Genomic DNA, 26,850 nt, shown 5'->3' with positions numbered 1-26,850 from the left:
TGGCTTGAAGGGCATGATAGTTTATTTAAAAAACAGAAATGACAAAACAACAACAGTAACAACAACAACAACAACAAAAAAAAAACGGTACCACGCTGATCGCGTGACCAGCATACGTGTAATGGCTTTTCTCTTGGGTATTAACATTGCAGTATGTTTAGATACTGAAATGTTTCAATAGGACCAAGAACGTTAGAGAGTAAGGATCATGGATGAAAATGGACACGTGTAAGTCTGGTGCATTAACCCACAGAATTCATTTAGAGTCCCATGAATCGGTGGCATTATGCTACGTGGTTAGGAAGGATGAACGTTATCTCGGGAGGAGGCAGCGTGAACGTTACACTTCTTTGTACTTTCATCTTTAGTTTATAATTTAAGCTATGTCCACCCTGGCTAAAGCACAATCATACAAGACACCTCAGGTAATGTCCTTGCTACTATTGCACAAGTTTAGTAATTTTATTAAAAGAAAAAAAAAATCAAACCACCATCAAAGCAAAGAGGCAAATGAATGTGACGTTCGAATTATGACACTCGGAGAGCTTGCTTCTTCAAAACCAATTCAAACTTAAACGCTATCATTGTAACCTCCAAAAGTCTGGAAGAAAATTAATTTTTAAATATATATAGGTTTTCTTTATCTAACTGAACTTTGCAGTCAACGAGAGGAAGTTGCTTTCTAAGAGAACAATGGCTTTTGGCAGCAGTTTCACGCGCCTGTAGTGAAGACAACACCACATGATGCCACGTCCGCCTCCGAGTTCTGAAGTACAAGGATTTGACCAGAGGTCAAAATGATCATCATCTGTTTCTAAAATTTCAACCCATATGTGATTACTTCCTGGAGAGTAAATATGCTGTGAAGTAATTATCCCACTCGCCTTTCCTTTTTTGACCTTTCTGAAAGCTGACCCTTTTGGGTAACTGTGGATCACCCCCTCTGAGACTGGCCTCTGTATCCCCCATGTTACCATATCAGTACCAGGGTTTCTGGGGTGGTGGAAGTGTAGGTCACAGGGACACCAGATACAGGTACCGCAGCCTTCAGTGACAGCTTTTACATCTGTAAACTCAAGGATCACATTATTTAGCTCAGCAACTACAAAAAACATTTGAGATTTGGGCATTTCACACCAGAACCTCTTTGTGCTTTTTAAATGAAGCTGCTTGTGAATCTTTTTGGTATTTATCAGTCATTTGCAGTCCCCTTCTAATAATAAAAGACGATATTCAAAATAATTTTTAAGGTTAAATGTTCTGAGGGGGGGCTTTATCAATATTTAGTTTTAAAAACAGTATAAATCAGTATTTTTTTTTCCTTCAGTATTGGAATAGTAGAAATTATTTCTGGTCCCTCCTTAAGTCAACCAACAGCCCTTCTCATTGCGCACAACACTGAAATTTACAGACATCCCTGAAATTGTTTTGATTAAGTAAACGAGTGAATCACAGTGGAGTCTCATTCAGTTAACAGTGTAGATCCATTTGAAATCAAAACAAAAAGCTGAACATCAAAAGAAAATTTCAAGCTAAAAAAGAAAGAAAAAAAAGGAAGACAGGAGACCCTCCCCCAAACTAAGACGGAGTGCGTTGTCACCCACTGTTTCTATACTTTATCTCCGATCGGATTCCTCCTTCTCCACGTGCTAAGGGCATTGCTGAAATCCTCAGGTCCAGTCTGTGCGACCCTTGAGTCGAGGTCATGTACTACAGCTGTAAGGGAATATGGTGCACTGCCTTCTCCCCTACGAGACTTCACATCCAGAGACGTGTCATGCCTCTGTAACTGCCAGCATCTTACCAGGTGACGCTTCCTGTGCAAAGTGATGGCCACTGCTTCTCCCACCGCCCCCAGAAATGGGAGTTTTTCATCGGCTTGTCATCAATGCGCCTGCCTTTCACTCCTGCCATCAGAAAAGTTGGGGCTCAAACACAGGTGGGACAGAAAGGAAAACAACCGGTCTAAAGGCACAAAGTCGCATAGCTGCTCTAGTTGGAGTTTGTAAACAGAGAATAGGTTGAATTTAGGTCATCTCGATCTAGGAGACTAAGAAGGCATCCACAGCAGGCTTTTATCCAGCCAGCTTCTTTGAGACTCTTCATGGGTTTTGAGGTCTACAAAGTATACACTAATATATCCATACTTCAAAAAGCAATAAGGCAAATAGTATAATCATTATCCAAAAGTTACAATGGTAGTGTAGGCATACATAGTATAATTTAGTTACAAAGTGTGGTACTATCTCTGCTACATAACCATATTAACTGCTTCTTTCCTACATAATTATATATCCAGCCAGGTTCCAGCTGAACACAAAGCCGTCCTTGTACCACCACCTATATAGTTGGCAATAGCTCTTAGAAAGCAGTTTTGTTCTGCTGTGGAGATTACCCTTGAACTGGAAACAAGAGTGCAGTCCCATGTGTGGTCATTAGACGCTGTCGTATTTGTGAAGAGCTTCTTCCAACTTCTGGGTCACTTTTTGGAAAAATATTATTTGTTGTTGTAAAAAATGCTGCATCTGTGATTTAAAGTCTCTTACTCTAATTTGATGGAAGTGATGAATCTCAGCCAACGTGGCGAAGGAAATAGTGTTACAGCGGTCTTGAATGCCGTCGGCTTTCTGGACCTCCATCTTCCCTTCTTCCACGTGCCGCCTACTCTCCTTCACTTTGGTAAGAGCTCCTGTGGTCAAAGACAATAGTTAGTTAGAATACATACATACATACGTGCATGCATGCATTCATACATACATACGCATCCCAATGACATAGCTAAGTATTACACAGGAACTTGGAGACTGTCAGTACTTGTCTAAACTATTTCAGCATCCTTTGGAATTCAAAATGGTGACTGTAAATACCAATTTACTTACCAAAACCAATGTCCCCTATTGACCAAGCCTCTGTAGTAGTTCTTGGCATGCTATACCTAACAAAAAGGTGTAAAAATGTGTCCTCTGAAAGATAAACCCCAAACCCACACTTTTCAAGTTTATGATCTTTAAGACTATTGCCATGCATATTAAGAGAACCATTTGTGAAATAATGCCTCATAAAGGATGAATCCCTTCCTTGAGAAAACTCTCTACAGAGCTACTGTATAAGGTCAGAGCCATTCCTGAACCATGTCAGTACCAACTCAAGCTGGAAATCAAGAATGGTGGGAGAGGGGAGGGGACCTGGGTAGTATCGCAGTGTACAGTGAAGCTGTCAGGGTACGAAAGCCCATGCCAGATTCACTCAGAGCCTGTGCCTGACAGCATGGGGTGATGTATGCATGGACGCCCCGTCTGGCAGCATCTTCTTCTGCAAGACCACAACTGGGACTCTTGCATCTTGAATGATTAGAGGTATAGGGGCAGTGGGTTTTAAGTTTGCTCTAATGACTGCTTCAGAAGGTTACCAAAAGTACCACAGCTTCTTATCTAGTACTGTCGGGAAGGGAAGGATTGGTCATTTTGGCAGGTACCACACAAGGGTGGCCTCTCACTCAGAAGCACATGCCACACAGAAGGCAGGGGAGGCAGGACATGAAAGTATCTACTGGTTTCAGGGCTGAACAACATCGACGCTCACATGGTCTGAACACATTTTGGCAGTTTTAGAATTGAGATGTCCAGAGCCATGTAGAACTCATACGACTAAAGCATCTAAAAGGCAGACTAGAGAGCGTGGAAGGCAGGAGTGGGACCCAGCAGTCTGCGAGTGTGATGCCTGAGGAGAAACCTATTCAGAGTTATGAGCTCGCTTTTAGCCTGGGAGGCCACCTTGTTTCTAAGTTCCTTCAAATTTGAAAATTCAAAGAGTAAACCAGTATTAAACTAAGGCTAAATAAACAGTGTGCTTTTCAAAATACTATGTTATTACTTTTTGTAGAAAACACAGGATCATCTCACATACGCCACGCTCTATGAGCGAGCTCCACTGTGGCCCCGCCCCTGTTTCACACTGTCCAGAGTAGAAGTGAAAACCTGCCAACAGCAAATTTTACCAAGAGAAATGCACGTCTGTGGAGAAATGTACATACCACACATTTTTCATGAGCTCTTTCTAAATGAGACCTTTCATTGAAATGGGCAGAGTCCCAGAGCAGCAGGGTACAGCCCAGCAGGGGCAGGCATCATTGCCGGCATCATTCCGCCCTGCCACTGAGAAGGATGCTTTGCTAGGCAGCGAGGCAGCTAGGATTCCCTGGAGGCAACACTTCAAGATGGGGCCCCAGCCCAGCTAAGGAAGTATGACTCCTTCAACACTTCTCCTAGCCTGACAGCATCAGTGAAGTTTTAACATGTGCTTGCGCTGTATCATTGCTTGTGTGTGTGTTTTTGAGACAGGGTCTCACTGTAAACTCCTGGCTGCCTGGAACTCCCTTTGTAGACTTAGAGAGGGGAGAAGGGAACCCACAGAGAACAACGGTCTGTCATCACATCCTGAGTAAAGAATTAAAGATGTGCACCATGCCTGGCCCTGCCTGCTTCGTGTTAAAAAGACCGTACCCACCAACATGTGTTTTTGTAATACAGTGAGTGTCTTTGCTACGTATGTACAGGCTTCCCATATATGTACAGATATAAAAGATGAAGAGACTGTGAACACTGAGAAGCAACACTCTAGAGAAAAAAAAAATTTCAAAAGACTCCCAAAGATATAAAAATCCACGATTTAAAAATGGCAGGGATAGGAGAGGTGAGGTCTTTGTGATTTGACTGTGTGCCTCTAGAAGCCACAGTCTAGGGTGCAAACACAAGAGACGAGCTCTACCACTGACCACCGAGACACAGGGTACTTCTATGAGTGCACAGTGCACACCCTGCTCAGGTGCCGGTGCAGTATATAACGGTTGTCTCACTGTAGTGTCCCGGCTCTTCAGCAGACAAGGGAGTTTGGGAGTGAAACACAGCCAAGGAGCATGTGTATGCCCCCTAAGCTAAAGGCTAAGGAACTCTGAGCAGTTAGAACTGCCAAGGCTTCCAAGTGTGAGTGTTCAAGGGGCCAAGAAAAAAATTCAAGACCTAGTGTTCTTCCACCTGTGACTCTATTAGGTCAATGGTATGGAGTTGTTCTGTTTACAGCCCATGTACCACTGGTTTTAACTCATTTATGGAAGGAATACCGACGGCGAGCCTAATGTGTTTACCATGTTGACTTTGTGGAACAGGTAAAATCAAACACGTGTCCTCGAGTCCCAACCCTCTGTGAGCTCACCAGGGGACCATGTGGCAAGCACACTCAGGACAGATGCACCAGCCAGACACAGTGATACAATACCACAAAGCTCAGAATTCTGCACGGGAGCCAGATGTGCCTTCCCAAGGTAACACAAATTATGACATGACAGAAAATGCTCCACAGGCTAGCTTTACTTCTGTTGCTCAAAGGGTCTGCTAGAGGCCATCAGGGAACAAACAGTAAGTAAATGGTCACTGTCAAAGAAAGCCCTATTATATGCTAGGCACCATGCACACTGCCCCTGCCCTTACAGCTTACTGTAGATATCACTACTCCTACTTGAACAAGGGAAATTGAGAGCTGTTCACCATGTGAGCCTGAGAGTCACCCAGGTAACCCCGAAAGAGGTGGGATCTGAATGTCTAACTGATTTCAAAGCAAATACTGTAACTATGCAAAAAAGGAGCAGGTGTCTGAACAGGCAAGCAAGGTGGGCTGAGGGGAGCCTGTGCTACCTGCAGCCAATGCTTCTCTCCTGGGTGCAGATTGCTGGTGTGCACACATGTGCTTGTGTGTGTGTGTGTGTGTGTGTGTGTGGTGTGTGCTCACATGTGCATGCACACATGTGTGTATGTCGAGGGTGGATGGATAGGACGTGTGTACGTGAGTGTGGTGCCTTGTTTTATCATTCTCCACCTTATTCCCTTATAACATTATTATCTCACTGAACTTGGAGCAAGACCAGAGTTAGCAAACCCAGTGACCTTCCTGTCTCCTCTCCTCCCAGAGTACTGGGATTACCAGGAGGTGAAGCCATACCCAGAGTTGTGACATTGATGCTGAGATCCAAACTCAGGTCCTCACGCTCAGTACTCTTGCACAAAGAACCATCCCTCTAGCCCCTGACGTTTGTTTTAAACATGTAATTCAACAGGCACTCTGAATGTGTAAAAGAAACTATTTGTTTATGTTTGACATTTTTCTTTTACTGACCTAATTCAACTTACTAATTGAATCTGAAACACTTTTTATACTTAAAGATGTATGGTTTTCTTATCTTAGATATTGAAAAAGCACACACTACAGTATCTGAAAGTCTAAACACAAACTCAAACCTGGGAGGGAGTTTCTGTTTTTCTTCTCTTTTTCTCCATCTACTTAGATGCTACGGAAGATGACACGAACTGTCAACTCCAACCCAAAATATTACCACACTTTAGGAACGTCTGGGTTTATTTGATGGGTAAACCGTAACATTCTGGCAAAAGAAAATTCACTATTGTAAATTTAAAAAGACAGGACTGAGTGGATGGAAGAATGAGTGCCAAGAGCCAATTCCACTTGGAATTTCAGATGACCCACTTAATGAAATCCAAGTTTGCTGGCATAGTGCGTCAAGTCTGCAACAGAGAAAGATGAACAGGAGATGTGTCCATGAAAATGTGGCTCTTGTACGAGGACTCAAATCTTTTTTGAGGTAGCAAAGTACACATGCCTGAAACAGTCCAGAACATATAAACAGTATGTGAAGGTGTGAACATGCACTCTCACTGGTGAGAGCTGTGCACACTCAGGAGGGCTCTGCCTCCACCATGGAGGCTGAGGTGGATCGCAGATCCCAGGGCTCTCAGCCTACACAAAAGGCCCTGTCTCAAACTGCACCCCCTCTGTCACTCAGGATGTAGAGAAATCTCTTTAGATAATGTCTTTTAAATGATCTCTGGCTAACTTAGTTCCTCCTAGAACTACTTTTCGGAAGAAAGCAAGATGATTAAAAATAAAACAAACTGATAGTACTGAGAAAGCAAGTGGAAGAAAACCACCAGCCATCCACAGCACGGCTTCAGTGCGGGACCAGCAGCACGGCTTCAGTGTGGGACCAGCAGCACGGCTTCAGTGTGGGACCAGCGACCTGGCTCACCCACCAAGTCCAGAACCATAACTCAGGGGGCTTTCACATCTGAAGCAACATAACGTTTCTTTTTCTTAAAAAGTGATTATTTTTGCACAGGAAAGCTAGTAAAACTTTGTGTTTCGTGACCTCTAACAAATAGATAGGTAGCTGGGGCGTTTTCCTTCCTATGAACAAGATTAATTATTACAATTACTTTATTGTTCCAGACTGGGAGTAAATGGAACACTGACAGACTTAACCAGCCCAAGCCACATACATACATAAAGCGTATACGAACACATGAAAGGGAAAGAGAACTACCTCTTTAGGGTTCCAGAAGCTTCAGTCTGCCCCACCTCCACTCACTGAGCTCTGTCTTCTGAGTTCTCCCCAGAGCAAAGCAAAAACACATTTTCTGACAGTGATGCTCTGACCAGCTTCAATGGGAAGTGGGCTAGGACTTGGGGTTTGTACAGTTGCCCATTCCTGCAGCTGACAGTTCTCGAGCTGGGAATTCTGAGCAGTTCCCTACACTTCACAGCTTCTCGTGTTTTCAAAATAAAAGCAGTTTGTAAAATTTCCCATCAAGCTGGGCAGTGGTGGCACACACCTTTAATCCCAGCACTTGGGAGGCAGAGGCAAGTGGATTTCTGAGTTTGAGGCTAGCCTGGTCTACAGAGTGAGTTCCAGGACAGCCAGGGCTACACAGAGAAACCTTGTCTCAAATAACCAAAAAACAAAAACAAAAAACAAACAAACAAAAAAAACCATTCCCATCAAACCTAGCATGTAAGGAGAGCTGGGGAGGAAAAGTGGGCAGAGTCACATCAAAGCAGGCTTGCTCCTTCTCTAATTTGTTGAGTTAGATATTTAAATGAAGGCCGCTGGATGGCCGACTATCTATGTGGCCGCAGCTCTGCTTAGCTCAGGCCGCCATGCACCTCGGCCTGAAGCCAAGCGCTGCGTAGCTGGAAGTGGCCAGAGGCCATGCACGAGCCACAGCTAAAAACGGCCAGCCAGAAACACCAGCCCTGCCACCCTCAAGAGTGGGAGATGGCTCTGACAATCTTCCACGCTGTCTCCACAAGGTTGGGCTGAGCTCAGACCATCCCGCCATCCACGTGGGCCCAGTAGAAAATGAGACTTTAATGCTTCAAGATTAATCAAAGGCTTTATATGTTTGGTAATGCTCAATTAACCAGATGTCCACACAATTGCAAGTGTTTCCCAATTAACTAAGGTCATCCATGGTGCCTACAACTCTCTCTGTGTACTCTGAAGGGCTTTGGGGACAACTGCAGAGGTGCACACACTGCAGCCTGCTATGGCACAGGAAGGCAACCCTGAAGCTGTCTCCAACTCCAGAGGACAGTAAGATAAAAGCTAAAAACCCTGCCCAGAACAGAACAACAAAGGGACCACACATTTCCATCAGAGGCTCAATGGGAAAACAAGTGAAGGTCTCGGAGGCTCTGCTTCTTAAGTGGTACCACTACACAACACGTAGTATCGCTGGATCGCTTTAAAACCAAAGAGTGAAATGAAAGGAGGGGGTTAGGAATTACGTGCAGAGTCCAAGGTCAAGGGAGCACTGTTAAACCAAAGGTCCTGGGATGCCCATGATCAGGGGGCGGCAGTTTCTAAAGAAAGAAAAGAACATACAGGTCAGATCGAAAAATGGCAAGTGAATGGTTCTCAAAGAAGTATAAACAGACAAGGTATGTATGCATGAAGAAACTTTTAGTCATCAGGAAGACATAAATCCTGACTATAGAGATGTTCTATCTCACCAGTCAGAATGGATGTTATCAAACTAAGAAGAAAAAAGAGAAGCAGAGGAGGAAAGCAAATGCCGAGAGCGAGTGGTGTTTTGACGCGGGGTTTACACAGGGTTGGTGGAACGTAAGGTACTGCAGATGCTGTAGGAAAATCAGCAGGCACACCATAGATACCTCACGAATTCTGGAATCAGCCGAGGGGTCCCTCAATAAATACCTGAACTAAGGACAATGTGGCAGGCATAGAGAATGGAGTATTCTGCGATAAAGAAGTACAAATTGGGCTGCAGAGGTGGCTCAGTCAGGTCTGTGCAAACCTGGCACCCACAACCCACATAAGAGCTAGACACAGGGGAGTACCCTTGCAACATGGCCCACATACTGTCGTGCCAGAGGAGCACAGGCAGGATGGTCTCTTGGCTAGAGGAGAGTCTCTTTGGCAGGCTAGCCAAATCTGTGAGTTCGATTCAGTGAGAGATCTAACAGAGAGAGATCTAACACTGGCATATACATGCTCACACGGCAGCATTGCAACATGGTGTCGGTTGCAGGGAAATCCCATGTGAAGTGAAATATAACACTCACTCTACAAGACAAAAATATCATGTTTCTCATGCAAAATCTAGATTTTTTTTTTGAAGAAGAAGAAGAAGACAAGAAAGTAGAAGGGGAATTACATGGGAGGAAGGGGCGGAGACAAGAGAACATGAGGACAGGACGAGGCTTAAGGTATACTCCCAATGTGTACAAAAAGTCACAGTGAAATCCTGTTTTCATATAGTGAACTTGTGCTGAGGGGCTACTACAGAGCACGGTGTTCTTCAGCAAAGATGTTGGGTCACTCGTGGTCAGAGGACTTGCTTCTTACAGAAAGGTGGTGAAACCAGTGCAGCCTGAGTCACCCACAGGAAATGTGCTTCAGACATGGGCTCCAAGCACAGGAAGGGGCCTGAAGTGAGGTGAACATTTAAGCAACCTCCCCAGAAAGCAGCGGTAGCACAGACTGTCCCAGAGCACCAGACCGGCCTCTAGGACACTCTAATAGCCCCTTCCTATGAGGGGCTCTGTGAGTAGGACAAAGGGGCAGGGAGAAAAAGAAAGCTTACATTATGGTGGTTTGAATAAAATTGGCTCCCATAGGCCCATAGGGAGTGTCACCATTAGAAGGTGTGGCCTTGTTGGAGGAAGTGTATCTCTGTCCCTTCCTGTTGCCTTCGGATTAAGATGAAGAACTCTAGCCAGGTGATGGTTGTACACGTCTTTAATCCCAGCATTCAGAAGGCAGAGACAGACAGATCTCTGTGAGTTCTAGGCCAGCCTGGTCTACAGAGTTCCAGGACAGCCAGCGCTACACAGAGAAACCACGTCTCAGAAAAAAAACAAAACAAAACAAAACAAACAAAACAAAAAAAACAAAAAAGATGTAGAACTCTCAGCTCCTTCTCCAGCACCATGTCTGCCTGCATGCCACCATGCTTCCTGCCATGATGACAATGGACTAAACCTCTAAAACTAATCTAGCCCCAATTAAATGTTGTCCTTATAAGAGCTGTCATGGTCATGGAGTCTCTTCACAGCAATGAAACTCTAAGAAACTAACTAACACACGTGTTGAAAGGGACGTTTCCGGTGAGTACTTGATTCAATTTATTAAATTAGTTTGACAGATTATCTGGAGTCCTCTACAAGAGGACCAAAAGTTCACTCAGCTAAAGATTTCTTTCTAAAGGAGCAGCCAGACCCCTGAGGTTAGGCTTTCACAGACAGTAACCAATCCCCAAGCCCATCACTCCAGGCCTGACAGTCTTGAGAGGTGAGCTTCAGCTCAGGCCCGGGTGCATAGGGCACTGCTGGTGCCAGGTTTCCTTCCTTACTTATTTAAAGCTGAAAGGCACTTGGAAGTTTTTGGTATAATTCTAGAATCTTACAAGTAAGAGGTTGTCACTTGTCCAGAATGTCCCAGGGCTTTGTGTTTCAAAGAACCCACCATTCCAGCCTGCCAGCCAGCCTGGCATTTGTCGCTTTCATCCTACACAGCAGTCTACAGGGGACTGCTAACAGCTTGGTGGGCACCCACAGGTACGGTGTGAGCTGAGCATCTCCAGGTAGCATGCACGAAAGCTCATGCCTGCATCCCCGTACTTGGAAGCAGACACAGGAAGTCCACCATGAGGCTCAATATAGTGAATCCCAGGCCAGCCTGGGCTAGCCATAGAGACCAGGTCGTCCTAAAAGACCAAAAGGGACCCTTTCATGTTCCATATTTTGAGAGCTAAGAGGAAGTAAACCAATGTTTTAACTTTGTTGTTATGGACAAAATCTCCTAAACTCCTACGCAAACTGACTCTATAACTGCAAAATTCAGCAAGATTCATTCTCACACCTACCCAGATCCTACCACCTTTGGAAGGAACTTTTTGCCCCACGTTTCTAACACTAGAATCAGCTCCACAGACCCCTGAGGTCTCAGATTCACTTCCGTCCTACCTTAGTTTGTTACCAGGGTAGAGCCCCTTGCAAAGTCTTATCCATGAGCAAAGTCAGAGAGGCGTATCTTTGCACCGGTTCCTTTATCAGGAACATGTTACTCATGTTTGCGATGAACATGGAGCCGAAAAATTAATTATTAACAAAGTTTATTAATATCACAACATTAAGGAGTCAAATTGTACAAATGAGTAATGATTAAAGAAGTCGGCACCATGTGACAGGGCGCTACACTATTTACATACAACGCCATTAAATGATTTCCCTCTGTAAAAAGCTGCTGCTTCCCAAACCTTCCACACCACTGCCTTTGCAGAGACCTTGGGAGCACTGCCACTCTGGTTTTAGTGCTGTGACAACCCACCTCAAGCTGAGCCAAGTCAACAAACCCCTGGCAAACCGGCTGCTGCCTTGCTGAGCTGCCCTGCTCCACAGGGACAGACAACTTTCCTAGCACAAGGGACCCAGCAAAAGAGACAGGAAAAGCCCCTCCTCACAGGCTGTATACGGCCTCAGGAGTTGCCCCAATCCCACTTAAAAACTTGGCAGGGCTGGTGCGGGGCTCCCTCTTTGTGCCCCTACAATTCTCCCTCTGCACCTCAGCCTTCCCTGTTTTGTCCCTCAAAAGCCATTTACACAAAAGGCCCAGTCACTAAGCAACAGGGATCCAAAGGCTGCTTTTTTCCCTTGAAAGTGAAAGGGGGAGTGGTGGTAAAAACTCATTTGATTTTGAAATCACGAATGTGCCAAAAACATAAGGTAGATATCTTTTTGGTCTTCCCATGGACTTTCTCAGAAAACAGAGGCCTCAGTGTTAAGGGGCAGGCGGAGGACAGAGCGCAGGGATGGGTGGTACGGACGGGCGGCTCGGTTATTTTCATTCCCTCTGCTACTGATGCTGAAAGAAAATGCTAATTTAGCCAAGGTGACCTACTTCCTTCTCCTCCCTCTACAGGTCCCCACGCCCTGGCAGCCCTCCTCCCTCCATCAGCCTCTTCCCCACCTCTTTTCTTTCTCCCTTTGGATCTCCACCCACAAGATATGTAGGAACCTGGGCAGTCTGCTTGACGTTGTCCTGGTGGGGACTCCCTTGTCCACGTCACAGGTAGCAGCATCCAAACTGCCTCAAGAGTTCCACGAATTCAAATCATACCAGGATTTGAGCGAATTTACACACTGTCTGTGAAAGCATCATTTTGTCAACTTGCATCTGTTTTTGAGACATGGACCTACTAGGTAGCCCATCCTACCCCTGAATTCACAATCCCCTAAACTCAGCATCTCAGAGTCCCAGGACTACAACACCTGGTCCCAAAACAGGGTTTTGAAGGACTTAACTGGCCACTGAAACCAAGTACAAAAATATATAAAGGTAAATTAATTTGAATTCACTTTCAACTTGTAACTGCACACCAGATGAAGTGAAGTCGGAGCTATTTAAGACAGCTGAGACAAGAATAAGCGAGCCCTGGCTGCTTGTTAATGGAGAACAACAACAACAAGATTCATTTAAAGAATTCCATTCTCTAAGCTCAGTTTGGTCCTAAAAATAAAAACATAAGTTGCTTGTTTGTGGTAAAAGCCTTGCAATCCCCTGAAGAACCAGCTGGTGCAGCTGTCCTCCAGTGACAGAGGTCCAGCAGAAGGACCCTCCAGCATGGATGAGAACATCCAAGAGGCACACTCACTAAACGGAAGTTCAGTTTGACTCCTTCCCCAAATGAAACCTCAAGTCACGGGTCTCTTGCAGTTTATTTGTTAAAAACAAAATGTCCATAGCTGGACCATCCGTCATAAAGGTTCTTAGGATGCTTTAGCTCCAGAGAAATACTAAACCTTGATGGGGATTAGCTCAGCGGTGAGCCACGACCAGCAAAGCCCTGAGGTTGATCTCTAGAACCAAGGAGATTTTACAATACTGAGAGACAGTAGTTCAGAGAGGGTTCTGTAAACACAGTATGCCTTTACTTCAGATGACTGAATTCCAGGGTGAAAAGGCTAGCCGCCCTCTGTATCAGCAAATACAGATGAAGACTTTAAAAATCTGAGCATTAAAATAAGACAAAGCAAGTATCATTTCTTTTTTCTTTTCTTTTTTCTTTTTTTCTTTTTTGTTTTTTTCAAGACAGGGTTTCTCTGTGTAGCCCTGGCTGTCCTGGAACTCACTCTGTAGACCAGGCTAGCCTCGAACTCTCGAACTCAGAAATCCACCTGCCTCTGCCTCCCAAGTGCTGAGATTAAAGGTGTGCACCACCACTGCCCGGCACAAGTATCATTTCTTTTCTCAAATGTTTTCTGGACATAATTCTGGACTAAGCAGTGTCAGCCAGCTGCTGGCACTTACAGTTAGCAGACCCTTCGCAAACAACCCCAGGAATGACACCAGTGAGAAGCTGGACTCAGAAAGTACTTCTAGTTGGAGTAAAATCTTGGTTTCTTTTGTTTGGGAAGATACAAGGGAGCTTGGGCTAAAATCAATTCTACACAGGCTGCTAAACAGAGAAGACACTCCCCAGGGCAGGGGAGAGCCAGGCCAGGTCTAGCGGGAGGAGGCAGAGGAGCCTGGGGGCTGAGAGCTGGGAGCCCAGAGCCAAGGCCTCCCAGGAAGCTGGGCTACGAAGGCTCCTAAGTGTTAACCTGGAACCACAGAAATAGTTCCAGAGGATGTATTTTTTGCTGTCAAGTATTTTCCCCTCAATAGTGTCCAGCTTATAACTGAATTATGATTCTCTGATTTCTTTCACTGTGCCAGCTCCATGAGGGCTGCCCCTGCACACCACCTGATGATCACTAAGTTTGGGGGGCAGTTCCTCAATTAGCCACTTTAAACCGAAACTCCCTCACCACCACCACCACCACTCTCCCCCACCCCCTTGTTTTCCCTGCTTCCCTGTGCTGGCAGGGACCAAGTGTCCCATGGCTTCACTAGTTCTTCTGGCATGTCTGAACGTCCTTGGGTAAGAGAACAAGAACAATCAACCAACCATAGACGAAAACAGAAGACCTAGAAAGTTTCAAGTTTAAAAGGTATACTCAAAATACGAGCCTTGAATTCAGAGCAAGCCTTGAAGAGCAAGCACACTAAGAGATGGCCATGCTGTTCTCTGTACTGGATAAGAGTATCCATTGTGCACAACAGGAATTGAGTGCCCTGTGAATATAAAGGCATAAACCCCCAGGCTCCTGGAAGGCTCTGCTGGTCCCTGTCATTCATTTATGCTGCCAGCCTCAAGCGGAGGGGCTTCTCTATTGGTTTATTTAGCCAGAGCCTCCTTTATCATTGCAGATCAAAAGAAACCAGGGTTTTTCCTTTAATTAAAACAATGATGGACTGTCATAGTGGATGCATGCCTGCAATGGCAGCATTAGGCTGAGGAGGAAGACATCCATAAACTCAAGGTGAACCTGGGCTACATATGGGGACCAGTCTGAAAACACAACACAAAATGAACAAACAGAAAGCAAAACAAAGCAGCCTGAACTGCAGGATTTCCTACAATACTTTTGAGCCCCACTCCTGTCTCCTCACCCTACCCATCCCATCCTCTCTTCGTCTGTCCCTTCTGTGGCCTCAGCGTTTCCCATCATGCAAACTTAACCTCTAAGGTAACACAAGGCTCCTGCAAACATCCAGCACCACACCAAGTGCTGCCACTCTAGCTAGCACATGTCTCAAGTTCACCTGCTCCTTCCCAAAACTGCGCACATGGCAGCCCTACCTACTCAACAGCCTCCTCTTCTGCGCATGCGCATGCAGAGCTTCCTAAAGTTGGAACCGACAGAGAGCACCAGGGAGCGAGTGGGAACCTCGGGCTTCCACATGAATGGCTCAGTTCCCTTCTTGGAGCGGCAGTAATAGAGGAGTGTCGACCTCAAAACCTCGAGTGAGGTTTAAGCAGATATAGTGAATACAGAACCTGAAGTGCCATGCCTGGTACGTGGAAGGCCTTTAAAATAGGCTAGCTACTTTGAAAGTGATCAAGTTGAAAAACCTCTGCCGGCTGCCAACTGCCAACAGAATCAAGTTCATTTTCTAGCATGGATTCTAGTAGTGAAAAGCACACAAGTTTCAAGGGGAAAGATTAATTCAAATCCTGCCTTTGACAGGTCAGCTGTGTGATCTAGGATTCACTCAACCTCTCAGCCTCAGCTGTGAGGATCGCCATCAGGGGAAGTTAGCTAACTGTACTGAATTGAACCTCACCACCCCAATCCTTATCCACCGGGAGACAATCTTTCCACATGTAATTAGAGAGCTAATGTCAAATGTGAGGCACACCTGACAGGACAGGCAAGAAGGAAAGGGGCACAGAGCCAGCCAGCCAGCCAGTTACACAGGGAAATGCCATGTCATGATGGGTAAAGGCTGTGGTGACTACCTATAGCCAAGCCACTCTGAGGCAGGCCAGCAACCAGGAATGGAAGTGGTTTCTGCAGAGGGAGCGATGGTTCTGCCAACACCTTCATTTCGGGCAGCCAGTCTGAAGAAGTGCAATGGAACACATTGCTACTGTTTACTCACCCAGATTACAGTGACCTGTTACAGCAGCCCTGGGAAACTAACACAGGAGCTAATACCAACGCTTCAAAACATCAAGCACCAATTCCATAAAAGATGTGAAGCACTTGTTCAAAGAACTGTGACATAATGTCCCCCAGTGAAAGTCACAGAGCAAACTCGACAGTGAAAGTCACAGCAGCAGCGACCGCCACTTGCATCTCCATTCTACTAACCTGCTTGTCCTTTAACAAGAGGCTCAGCAAACATTTTCTTTGAGAGCTAGACGGTAAATATTTTAGGCTTTGCAGATCAACAAGCAAACCTGGGGTTATTGTACAGGCACTTACAGAACATTAAAAGCATAAGCACCATCCCTAGCTCAAGTGCTGTAAACAAGCACCTTCTCCGTATACCTGGCCCAGGGCTGCAGCCTACAGACCTCTGCTTAAAGCTGTCTCCCGGCATCTACACTGGTGGTTGCATACTTCATACCCTGAGGTCATTTTATATCCCCTCTGTCCACTTCTGCAGACAGAGGTTCCTGCCTCTTCTTCTCCATCGCACGACACGGAGCTCCATTCAAGATTTTGCTATGTCTTGCCTCAATTATTTCAAAAGCTTCTCATACCGTGGCCAATGGACATGCTAACCTGGCCATATGAACACCCACCTTTTATAATACTCCCTCCACCACCCGAACAGCAGCTGTAAACCCCAGAAACTTAACATTAATATAAGCACTTTTTGAAAACTACGAATGTCCACCCAGTTTGCATGTGACATTCAGATTCAATAGATGGGTGGGACCCGGCTAATTCTGCCAGACTGCCAGGACTGATTTTTGCATACACAGTTCCTTTAGTCTGGGACGTTCCCTCCCTGCTTGCAAATCTGCAATTGCTTTCAAAACTTATCTTCGAACAAAATTGTGCAACTAAGACTACCTTCTCCTGATCTGCTTCTATCAGTGTACGGCTGTGTGTGTCGTGTGTGTACACACTCCTTCGCAGACTTCATTGGTTCTAGCACCCATGGGCCAGCTGTTATGTGCTTATCACTCCCACTCTAAAGCATATCCAAGACCAAGCGGGCACTCTCCATCTGTGTTCTTCCAAAAGTCAAATACGATTATCTTTCAAAGTAGAAACCAAGTCCCCGCCCTCCACCCAGACCATACAGATTGCTAATGCAGGCTGACAACCCTTCTCTCTCCATCTCCTGGATTCTCATACACTTATTCTGAGGTGAGTTTGCCTTTTATCTGGATCCTCTGTACACACATCCTACCCAACAGAACAGTGAATTCCACGAGGCACCACCTGCTCTGAGCTCCAGGAATCCAAGGCCATCAACAATGTCAACTCACACGTCTTATTTGTGCTCCAAATTAAACAGAAAGGGCCCCGTGAAGAAGTGAGTGTTTATGAACTCTATCTCTACAAGTTCAAACACCGAGCAGTCCATACAAAGAAATATCATGAGGTACATATTCATTTTCCTCCTTCCAGTGAGTTTTTGAAAGTCACTTCAAAGCCACATAAATCTAAGACTTAAAAATTACTCACGTATTAATGACTTCATCCATAAAGTACATGCAGATTCTATCTTCAGATCCTGTGCACTTTTAAATGCAAAAACAAAGCAAAACAAAAGCACTCCCTAAGTCACTGAAAACATCTCTCAAAGTCAGCCAACAAGCTTATTGTTATTAATAACTGCCCACCTCACTTACTCTGCAGGCATGTACTAAGCACTAACTACGAATATATAAATTAGTGTAGCTATATAACGCAGGAACACAAAGGGGGGACACCAAATTCCAGACAGTCACCAAGCCCAACACAGGACAGCTTAGAAAGGTGCACCCTCAATAGAAGACTCCAAGCACTAGGTCCAGATCTGGGGTTTCTGCCTGTGCTTGTGCCAAAAGGAGATGCAATGTTATCTATGAGGCTTAAACAAAGTCCCTTCTAACCTGCAGACTGCACCTTCAACACAGATCTCGGGTGCCTGGGACCTCCTTGCCACTTCTACCAGTGTCCTGTTTGTACCCTCTCCTGTCTCTGAGCCATTCTTTTCTCAGCATGACTGGAAATGGCCAAATGGATGGCATCCTTTTGCTCAAGATCCTGTAATAGCTTCCATCTTGCTTGAACTTTTAACATGTCCTGACAATAACCCACAAAGCCGTACCAATGTGATTTTTCTGTGATGGCCTCTCCTACTATGACGGCCTCTAGACTCAACCTTTAACCTCCTGGCTGTTCTTCAACCTCCCTAGTCCACAGCCTTGTTACAGATGACGCCCTGCACAGTCCTCTACTGAAATCCCTGTAACTTCCCTCCTCTCCCCTCCTTCACGATGCTACTTAAATCCACCTTCTCAGTGAGGTCTGTGGACCATACTTCTCTGTGGCCCCTCTTTCCTCCTACACCCTCCCTCCCCTGCTCCACTTCTGAAAAAAAAAAAAATATATATATATATATATATAATGTTGTGCATTGCAGTTTGTTGTGTTTGTCTTTCACTGTTTCCCCCTGCTAGAATGTAAGCTATACAAGGGCAGCAATCACTTGGGTCCACCAATGTAATCTTGGCAGTGCTTAGATTATGATGTCTACTTAAATATTTATGCAATAAAAATCGAGGTTTTTTTTAGAGGCTCCTATGAATAGACTTAATGATTTTGCCTTTCTCCCTGTGACCATCACCCAATCCACTAAATAACACACAGAGGGAAACCCAATCACGTCAAGAGTTACAAAGCTGTAAAAAAAGGGTAGGAAGTACCCACCACCCTGGATGAAGTACTCAAACTACAGTTTAATCACACAATACACCCACAGTGACAGCTGTGACAGCTGTCAGGTGTTTGGTCACAATATGAAAACTATTTACTTGATTTTCTTTTATTTTGGGAAAGGAGATTGAATTTAGAGTTCAAAATAAAGTTCTCTTTGCAGACAGAAAAGAAATAGCATTCCAACCGATTGCTCTGTGGCCCCATTCATTACGTCCCTCATCCGGGTTCTAGAATTTGCAGCTGTTTGCTGGGAGTCCTCACAGGCGGCCAGGAGGCTAGGTACTTTCCCTCTAGAAGCATCTGATGGATGAAGCCAGGGATACATGGTTACTGATCTGAACTTAATGTTCTTAACACTGTCAGCTGATAAAGGATTTTCATGCTCCCAGCTTGCAGTCACATGGGCAGACAAAACAGCATTGAAACCAGCCTATGTCAATGACAATGTCTAAATGTTTACTGCAGTCTTGGGCTGTTTTACTTTCGATATAGAAATTATGTTATTTAACAAAGTAAAAATCATCTAAACAAAAACACTATCTAGGAAATCCAGAGCATCATATCTTCACAGATGTGGGGAAGGATGCTCAGAAATGTTGAAGCAATCTGCTCCTGCACAAAATTAATCTGATGTAGGAGGAGAGCCAACAAGAGAAAATTTACATAAACTATCTAATGTGAACAATATACTGACCATTACAGATAATATCTCCATGTATCCCTCTGATAAAGCAATACTTCTGGTATTCACTATAGAATAACCTGATTAAAACAGAATACCCCAGCGCTGTACTATGGATTCCTCCAGCTTTTGTCTTTGTGCCTGCAGTTCGGTGGTAACAGGCTGCCGGGAGGGAAGGTAGACTTATTTGAATTGTGTTTCAATGGAAATTAATTCCCATTCTTTGAAAGCACCTTCCTGTTCTCAAAGCCAAACATTTAGTAAGTAGCTACTGAGAACTTACATGAAGATCATAATCTTCATGACGACCTTGAGGACGTCTCCCACCTTGCCACTGAAGATTGTGGAGGTTCCAATTACCTGTTCAAAGTTGATTCTACTCACTCATATGCAGACTCCACCACACTGGTCTACAGACGGGCCTGGTGCACAGCCATGGAGCTGCACACAAGACTTCTTGGCCACTGCAGCTCAACTGTCAGTCTGAAGCCACGCAACTTCCCTTGTGCCACCGGTAGAACACACCGTTTCCAGTATCCCCAGGCTCTCAGCAACCTGGCTCACCACCACATTGCCACAGCAGGATGCTCACCCTGTATCAGTCATCCAGAACTCACTGAGGATCAGAGTGCTGTCTGTGCCTTCAGTAAAATCTAGTCTGTGCTATCTAAACATCAGCTGCCAGGTGGTCCAGTCTGTCTTCTGGATACAATCCCATTAAACACAGCTCAGCTACTGGACCACTTTACTGGTGACAATCATGTATTATGGGCTTCAGAAATGATACAATCTGACTTAATCGTTAACTCTGTTTTTAAAACATTATAATGTTTTAAATAATACAGCAAGATTTTTATATAGCTGGCAAAGAGGAACCTAAGTTTAAAGAAAATTTCTTCTTTCCTAGTGAATCACAGAATTTCTTGTGCTTGGAAACCCTAAGGTGACCTGACAGGGTGTCATTTCCCATCAAGAAGGGAAGTCCCATGGAACCCAAAGGTGCCGAGAGTTCCTGATGGAACTGGCAAGGAATGAAAGTCCCCTGCCTCCTCTCAGTTCAGCTGTGATTGGCTTCCCATTGGGACAGACAGGACTGCAGGGTTCAAAGTTTAGAAACCATTGCCGGGCGAATGGAGAGGCATCCATCCAGCAGCTGGGCAGGACAGACAGGATCAGGAGTAGGAGTGGTCCTTGGCCAGTCACATCTAAGCTTTAACCAAGCAACTGATTCCTCTACTTCAAAAACCAAAGGTTACCTTAGTTCTGCTAAAATGACAAAATGACAAACTGGGACAAAGGTCACATCTAGAAATGAAGTCAACAGTGAGAGGGAGGTAGGAGAAGGGAGAAATGATCCAATCAAGATAAAATAGTTAAACTTAAAGAAGGACCGGCCTCAGTTTTGGGCCCAGGGGTTTCAAAAGGATGAGCTTGCAAACAGCCCGCCTCTGTTGCCCTTTCTCTGTATTCTCAGCACCACCTTCTTCAGGCTATTTTTAGCACAGGAGACAGGGGCACTGAATGAAAGCTGGGGCACCAAGGCCTCACCTTGCCTGCCCTGCCTGGATGCTGGCTATCTTTAATTAATGTCTGAGGGCCACAGGACCAACCCTCCTCAGGTGGGTGAAAGGCAGTACAGTGGTGAAATCCTACCCAGCAGGACGGGCAGGCCAGCTTCTTGCCACCAAGCCTCAGGTCTTGGCGCTAGTTTTTGGTTGAAAAGGCAGTGCCATCTGGAACGTTTAGAGAGCAAAGAAATAAGAGTTTGCAGCATCAAGTGAAGAGTGTGAAAATGGGACCCTCTCTTTCTAGCCCTGCTTCGCAGGGCACAAAGGAGGTCTCACCGACAGGCATCTGTCACTGTTGAAAGTTCCACTGAGCAGCACTGCTGTGGCTCTGGAGAGCCCTTTCCTAGGATTCTCCTTCAAATTGGTTATCTTTCATCATGGCCTGATGCCTTTTTCTTTGGAATAAAGAAACTGCTCTCCATGGCTCTCTCCAGGCCTGCAGTTCATATTTATAAGCGAAGATGAAAACCAGAGGTCTCTGCATTTTACTGTTATGGTTGTTCCCTACTGTGATACTCAAGAGATAAATGTAAAACTTTTAAACCATGGGTTGCTGCCATGCAGATGTGGCTTTCCTTAACCAGAGAAGCTCATTGTATCTTTGGAGAGCAAACAGAATGTGCTGTAACTCCCATAATAAACACTGTCCCACATACTGCCTCAAAGTCACTGGGCTTCAGCAGTATCAAAGCACACTGCGGGCAGGAATGGTAAACAGAGAGCAAATAAAACGCTGCCACTGAGGGAAGCAACATCAGAGCCACGGGGTTTCCAGGTCAGTGACAGAGCTGAGCACACAGACTGCCTACAGACCGTCTACAGAGCTGAGAGGACTCCTGTTAAGTCAAGAACAACCATGACTGCAACCTGAGCGTATTCTAAATTTCCATCCAGCATTACTATAGACTACAGCAACCCCCTCCAGCCTCCACTCCACCCCATTAAACTAAGCAGGTCTATTTAGCTAAGAGCCCATTAGCTGATTTAAAAACACAACTCTGGAGTTATCATTTAGCTGATGGAACCATATGGCTCTCTTCCCCTTTGCTCAAAGCACTAAACCAAGACCTTTATTAGCCTAAGCAAAAGTCGACCCGCCATATTTAAGAGAACTCACTCTCATTCTGCAGTGGGGGTCCCTACCAGGATGGCTCAGAGTCCCAAAGGAGGCCAGTGTTGTGTTGTGTTCTGAGACAGGAGGCTCCCAGGGTGAAGGGCTGGGAAGACTGAGACAGAGATCCAGAAGAACCTGTTTCCCCTCCCAGGCTGTATCCATTACACTCACAAGGGAAGTTAAGTGTTGCCACAGAATTACCAAATAAAAAGAAAACTACCACGAAAACACACCGAAAGATTTCGAATTTGCCGGAGAATCTTAGGAAAGGGGTTGCTGAAGCCCCAGCCCACCGGGCAGTGCGGTTCAGTGGAGCTCTGAACAATGGTGGAAATGCCTGCATTTCCTGCCCAACCTTCTGGTCACAACTCACTTAAGCACTTGTTGCTTGACAACCATTAGTGTGAGGAACTGAAGTTCTTGTCAGGTTTAACTGAATTTACCATGTAAGCAAAATGTAGCACTGCCTTTTCCTTAAACAATGAGAAGGGATAGGGTGGGGGGAAAGACAGATGTTTTGAATTTCTTAACTATAAGATTTCTTCCTAAGCGTAAATATAAACTTTGGATCACCTACAACAGAATACTGAAAAGACACGTTAGGTTCTTCTTATCTGTCTGTTCTTTTTTTTTCTGTTGCTAGTCTCAAAAGTCAGTGGAGCCCTTTGATGTGATTATACTTTGAGACCTTGGATGGAAAAAAAAAACCCTCAAGCAGTAAACAAACTCCCAAGTGCTCAGGTTGAAAAAGAGTCATTCCCACACTACAGCAACTATGCGGTTGAGGAGAATCGCCAAGTCCCCAAGCGTGCTCGATAAAGCTCCCCCCAGGCTGGTGCGGAATATTAATCTCATTTGTACTTCCAATCCTTAACAGATACAGCTCGTCAGCAAACGCCGTATGCACAGGACTAAAGTCCTCTAGACTCAGGCTCCTGTACATATACACGCCAAGGTGACGGCAGAAACAAGATTCATGACCAATGCCTACACATGTTTAATCTCTACAACTGTTTAAACCACATAAAATGGCACTAGTTTTGAAAAGGAAGGACTTCCAGAGCCTAAGCAACAGGAGACAATCCAAGTTTTAGGATTCAGGGAAAAAAAAAAGTTCAATGGCTGACTAGACTAAAAGAACCACCGCCATTCAAGCAGCCCTTAGGACAAACACAGCTTTTCCAATACACAGCTTCCACAGCAGGGTACGCCAAAGGCCTGATTGACAGTACAACCCACGAATGAGCCCACACAGAGGTGGAGCAGACACCTGCCCGCCCCCACGGGTGTCTGTGCTTGTTCTGCCCTCCTTCAGTGACTGCCAACGCGATCGGTATAGACTCAGGGAAATTCCTAAGTAGGCAGCCAGCATGTGACCTGACTGAAGTAATACAATGGAATTTAAATGGTAACGTCTTGCTTTAAAGACTCAAAATGTCACTGTCACTAGCAGTGGCCCAGAAGGTAAGGATTCATAAGAACTTAAAGACATAAAGAATGCAGATGAGGGCTAAACACAGGCCAGCAGCAGTATGATTGCTCAAGGAGCTAACTCACCCTTAGACTGTGTTTGTGCATTGCGAATTGTCAAGAAAGTTGTTATCCTCTAGGAAACTAGTTGGGAGCAGCAAGAATGGACTCAAGACCTTTGAACTTCTCCCATCCCCCCACCCTATTTAAGAGTCTGAGGCCTTGTCACACTGAGAAGGGGAAGGAAAAGGGCAGAGAGGAAGGAGATAGCAAGGAGACTGCTATTTCCAAATGGCTGAAGGCTTGACACAGATTTGTTCTGTTTGCTCCCAGAGAGCCAGAAAGACAATTGAGAAAGAACTTAGTTAAATATAAGAAAGAAAAAGCCAAAGATCAGGTATGTTCACAAATGCTCTGTCCCACGTGGCAGAGAAGTGAGCACCCCCACTCAAGGCCAGATCTGGTTATCCATGCAGCCTTCTACCAGCCCAGGATGCTACAGTAGGTGACTGCCACCTCCCCCACACTGGACCTCTGGAGGCAAGGCCATGATCTTAATAGCAACACCTCCCATCTCTCTCTCAATCAATGGAGCCATTATATCAGAAAGCCAGCTTGTGAGGAGCCTCAGGTCAGCCAGGCAGGACTGCCGTAGTTAAAAAAAAAAAAAAAAATCATTTACAAAGTCAGTGCTTTAACAAGAGCCAGCAACACAGCAAACAACTCGGAGCACTCTGACGTGAGGCTGCGACAGCAAATTCGTGCTCTCAGACACAACATTCCTTTTTCACCCCAGCTAGCCTCCCACATCATTTTTCCTAAAGAACGGTCCAAATGTCAGCTGGTTAATAAACCCCAAACCCAGAGAAAGGAGAGCGGAGTTCCCCAACGTCAAGAGCCTTCAGGCCGATTTGCAAGCTGACACAGGAAGTTCTGGTGCTGCCCCAGCATTGCAAACAAGGTTGGCCAAACTCCCCTGCCACAGCCTAAACTGAGGGGAAAGCCTGACTTACCTTTAGTCCCAGGCGTCCACTCTTCCTTTTGTTCCTCCTATCTCTGCCAGCCCTGCCCTGTTCAAAGGGAGGCCTAGCCAAGGCATGGATCCCCTGCTAATTCTGCCCAGGCCACAGGCTTACAGATCGGAGCAGCTGATTTCCCTGCCTATTCAAACTCTGAAACGACAACACGGTCTGAAACACTAGCACTCTGAAGAGTTGTAGTCCCTGACTAGAAGGAGCAACTTAACAAAACTCTGTAACAAAGTCCCAACAGTCCACAGTCCTAAGGATCCCCATACGTGGAGAAAGACCAGGAGCCTGAAACCAGAGAGGGGTCTGCCTATCAAAATCAGCACTAACAACCTTGACAAAACATCCCGTGCCACTTGCCCTACAGGCCAGGCTTTACCTTTCTGGACATGGATGATGTCTGGGAAGTTGGCCAGGTGCCCCTGATACAGTGCTAACAGGTCCATGACTGGGTCCAGGTCCTGCCTGGGCTGCTCAGCGAAGAGTTCGCCGATGGCATCATAGGCGTCTCCAGTAAAGGCGATGGCCTGATTCAGACCCACGGAGAAGGCCTGCTGATCCAACTCAAAGGCTTGGCTAAGGCCCCGGAAGGACTGGCCCACCTTCTGATACTCCTTTTTGAAGCCAGTCACCTGCTTGCGCGCAAACTCGTTGGCAGTGTGGTTGAGCTGCAACGCGCTGTCATCCATCTTCTTGGTGAAGCATTTGAAGCCATCGATCTTGCTCTCCACCTCCTGCAGGTCCAGGGCGGCGGCAGGTGGTGTGCTCAGAGTGAGGAAGAAGTTGGCGCCCACCATCTCATCCTTCTCAGCCTTCCGCTTACCCTGTTTCCAGGCCTTCTCGTCAGTGCTGCTGGGGCAGGTCAGGAAATGCTGGAAGACGTCGCACTGCGCCAGCACCGGGTGGCTGGCCATGTGGTTCATCCACCAGATCAGACCCTTCCTGCGCTTGGAGATGAAGTCCTCCTCGAAGCGCCCAGTGGCCTGCTTCTCGGGCAGATGGGGCACCGAGATGACCGGGAATTTCTCGGCCAGGCGCGCATACAACCAGTCGAAGTGCTTATAGCGCCTGTGCACGGGCACCTGGGTATGCGTAGGCACCAGCTTGTAAGAGATGTAGCTCTTCATGCCCTTGAACTTGGTCTGCTTGGTGGGGTCGTCAATGGTGCACTGGAAGGGATAGGGGTTTTCCTGCCACTCGGGGCCATAGGGCCCCAGCACCACGCACAGCTTGTCCCCATCCTTCACGAAGCCCGACGCCTCTCCCAGCACGAAGGCCTCCCCGCCCGACTTGACGAAGGTGGAGAAGCGATTGAGGTTGCGGCTCACCGTGGCAGAGCTCTTGGCTCCAGACGCTTGATGCGGCGGGGGCGCCGAGACACCGCGGGAGCCCAGCGACAGGTCCGAGCGTGTGGACAGGCGGTAGCGGCCGGCAGCGCCGCCGCCCGCCGACGACGAGCCGTCGAGGTCCGGGTACGCGCCGCTGCCCAGCGCGCCTGGCTCGTCGGCCACCGTGGAGCTGTCGTCCCACTCGTCGTCCCAGTCATCGTCGCTGCCCAGGCTGGCCTGGTAACCACCGTAAAGCTGTTGGGGCGAAGGCTGTAGGGCGCCCCCGCCGTAAGGAAAGCCAGCACCCGGCGGCTGGAAGGAACTCGGCGACGCCTGCGGCTGCAGCAGCGGCTGGAAGGCGGCGGGCGGCGCGGCTGGCAAAGGCTCGAAGCCGCCCGGCGGCACGTTGGCGTAGCGGGCCGGAGCTCCGGATCCGCCGTCGGCCGGAGGGCCAGGCTCGGGCGCACGGATCACCTGTACGTACGAGGCCGGGAAGAGACCGCGGTCGCCGCGGCTGTTGATCCCTTCGAGCCAGCCCTCGATGTCCTGCTCGCTGCACAAGCTCAATACCTCGTGCTCCCGCAGTGAGATCTCACCGGGGTTCTCAGACCTAAAGTCGTAGAGCGCCCGGGCGCGCAGCGCCATGGTCCCGAGCCCGGCGCCCCGAGCCCGGGCCGGTCCGAGGGCCCCGCGGTCAGTACCCGCGCCACTGAGCGCCGAAGGGAGCCTGGAGAGCAGCGCACCGTCCTCTTCTAGCTCCGCTCGTCTTCTCCGTGCAGATCTGCTCTGCTTGCAGCAGCGACTGCCGCTCCGAGCCGCCGCCGCCGGCCGGGGGCGGGGCCCGGGCCTCCCACGTCCCCAGCATTGCTAATCCATTACCGAGTGCCGCGTGCCAGACAAGAGCAAGGGATGGCCGAGCCGGAGCCGACTCTGCGGCCGCGACTGCCTCCTTGTGGCGGCTATGGAAAAGGGGCGCGCTTGAGTGGCTACGTGGTGGGTGGATTTCAGAAGTGAATTACCT

The 26,850-nt window shown here is 46.8% G+C and overlaps 1 protein-coding gene across 1 annotated transcript; it reads right to left on the bottom strand.

Moving 5' to 3' along the window:
* On the bottom strand, positions 1–26,634 carry Snx18 (sorting nexin 18). Its single transcript, XM_028784023.1, has 2 exons — positions 24,881–26,634; positions 1–2,689 (listed from the first exon to the last, which is right to left on the bottom strand). The coding sequence occupies exons 1-2, from the start codon at positions 26,472–26,474 to the stop codon at positions 2,436–2,438; spliced, it is 1,848 nt and encodes a 615-aa protein (XP_028639856.1). The 5' UTR covers positions 26,475–26,634; the 3' UTR covers positions 1–2,435.
* Positions 26,635–26,850: the final 216 nt, after the last annotated feature.

Source organism: Grammomys surdaster, unplaced genomic scaffold (genome assembly GCF_004785775.1).
Source record: "Grammomys surdaster isolate TR1022 unplaced genomic scaffold, NIH_TR_1.0 99, whole genome shotgun sequence".
NCBI classification, from domain to species: Eukaryota; Metazoa; Chordata; class Mammalia; order Rodentia; family Muridae; genus Grammomys; species Grammomys surdaster.
This window is presented reverse-complemented; position numbering and strand designations above follow the sequence as displayed.

What these genes read in the sequence shown, in the direction of transcription:
- Snx18 (XM_028784023.1), bottom strand. Translation starts at nt 26,474, where the DNA reads ATGGCGCTGCGCGCCCGGGCGCTCTACGACTTTAGGTCTGAGAACCCC. An exon ending in CATCATCCATGTCCAGAAAG is followed by an intron (nt 2,690 to 24,880) that starts GTAAAGCCTGGC and finishes CTTTGACCACAG; the next exon opens with GAGCTCTTACCAAAGTGAAG.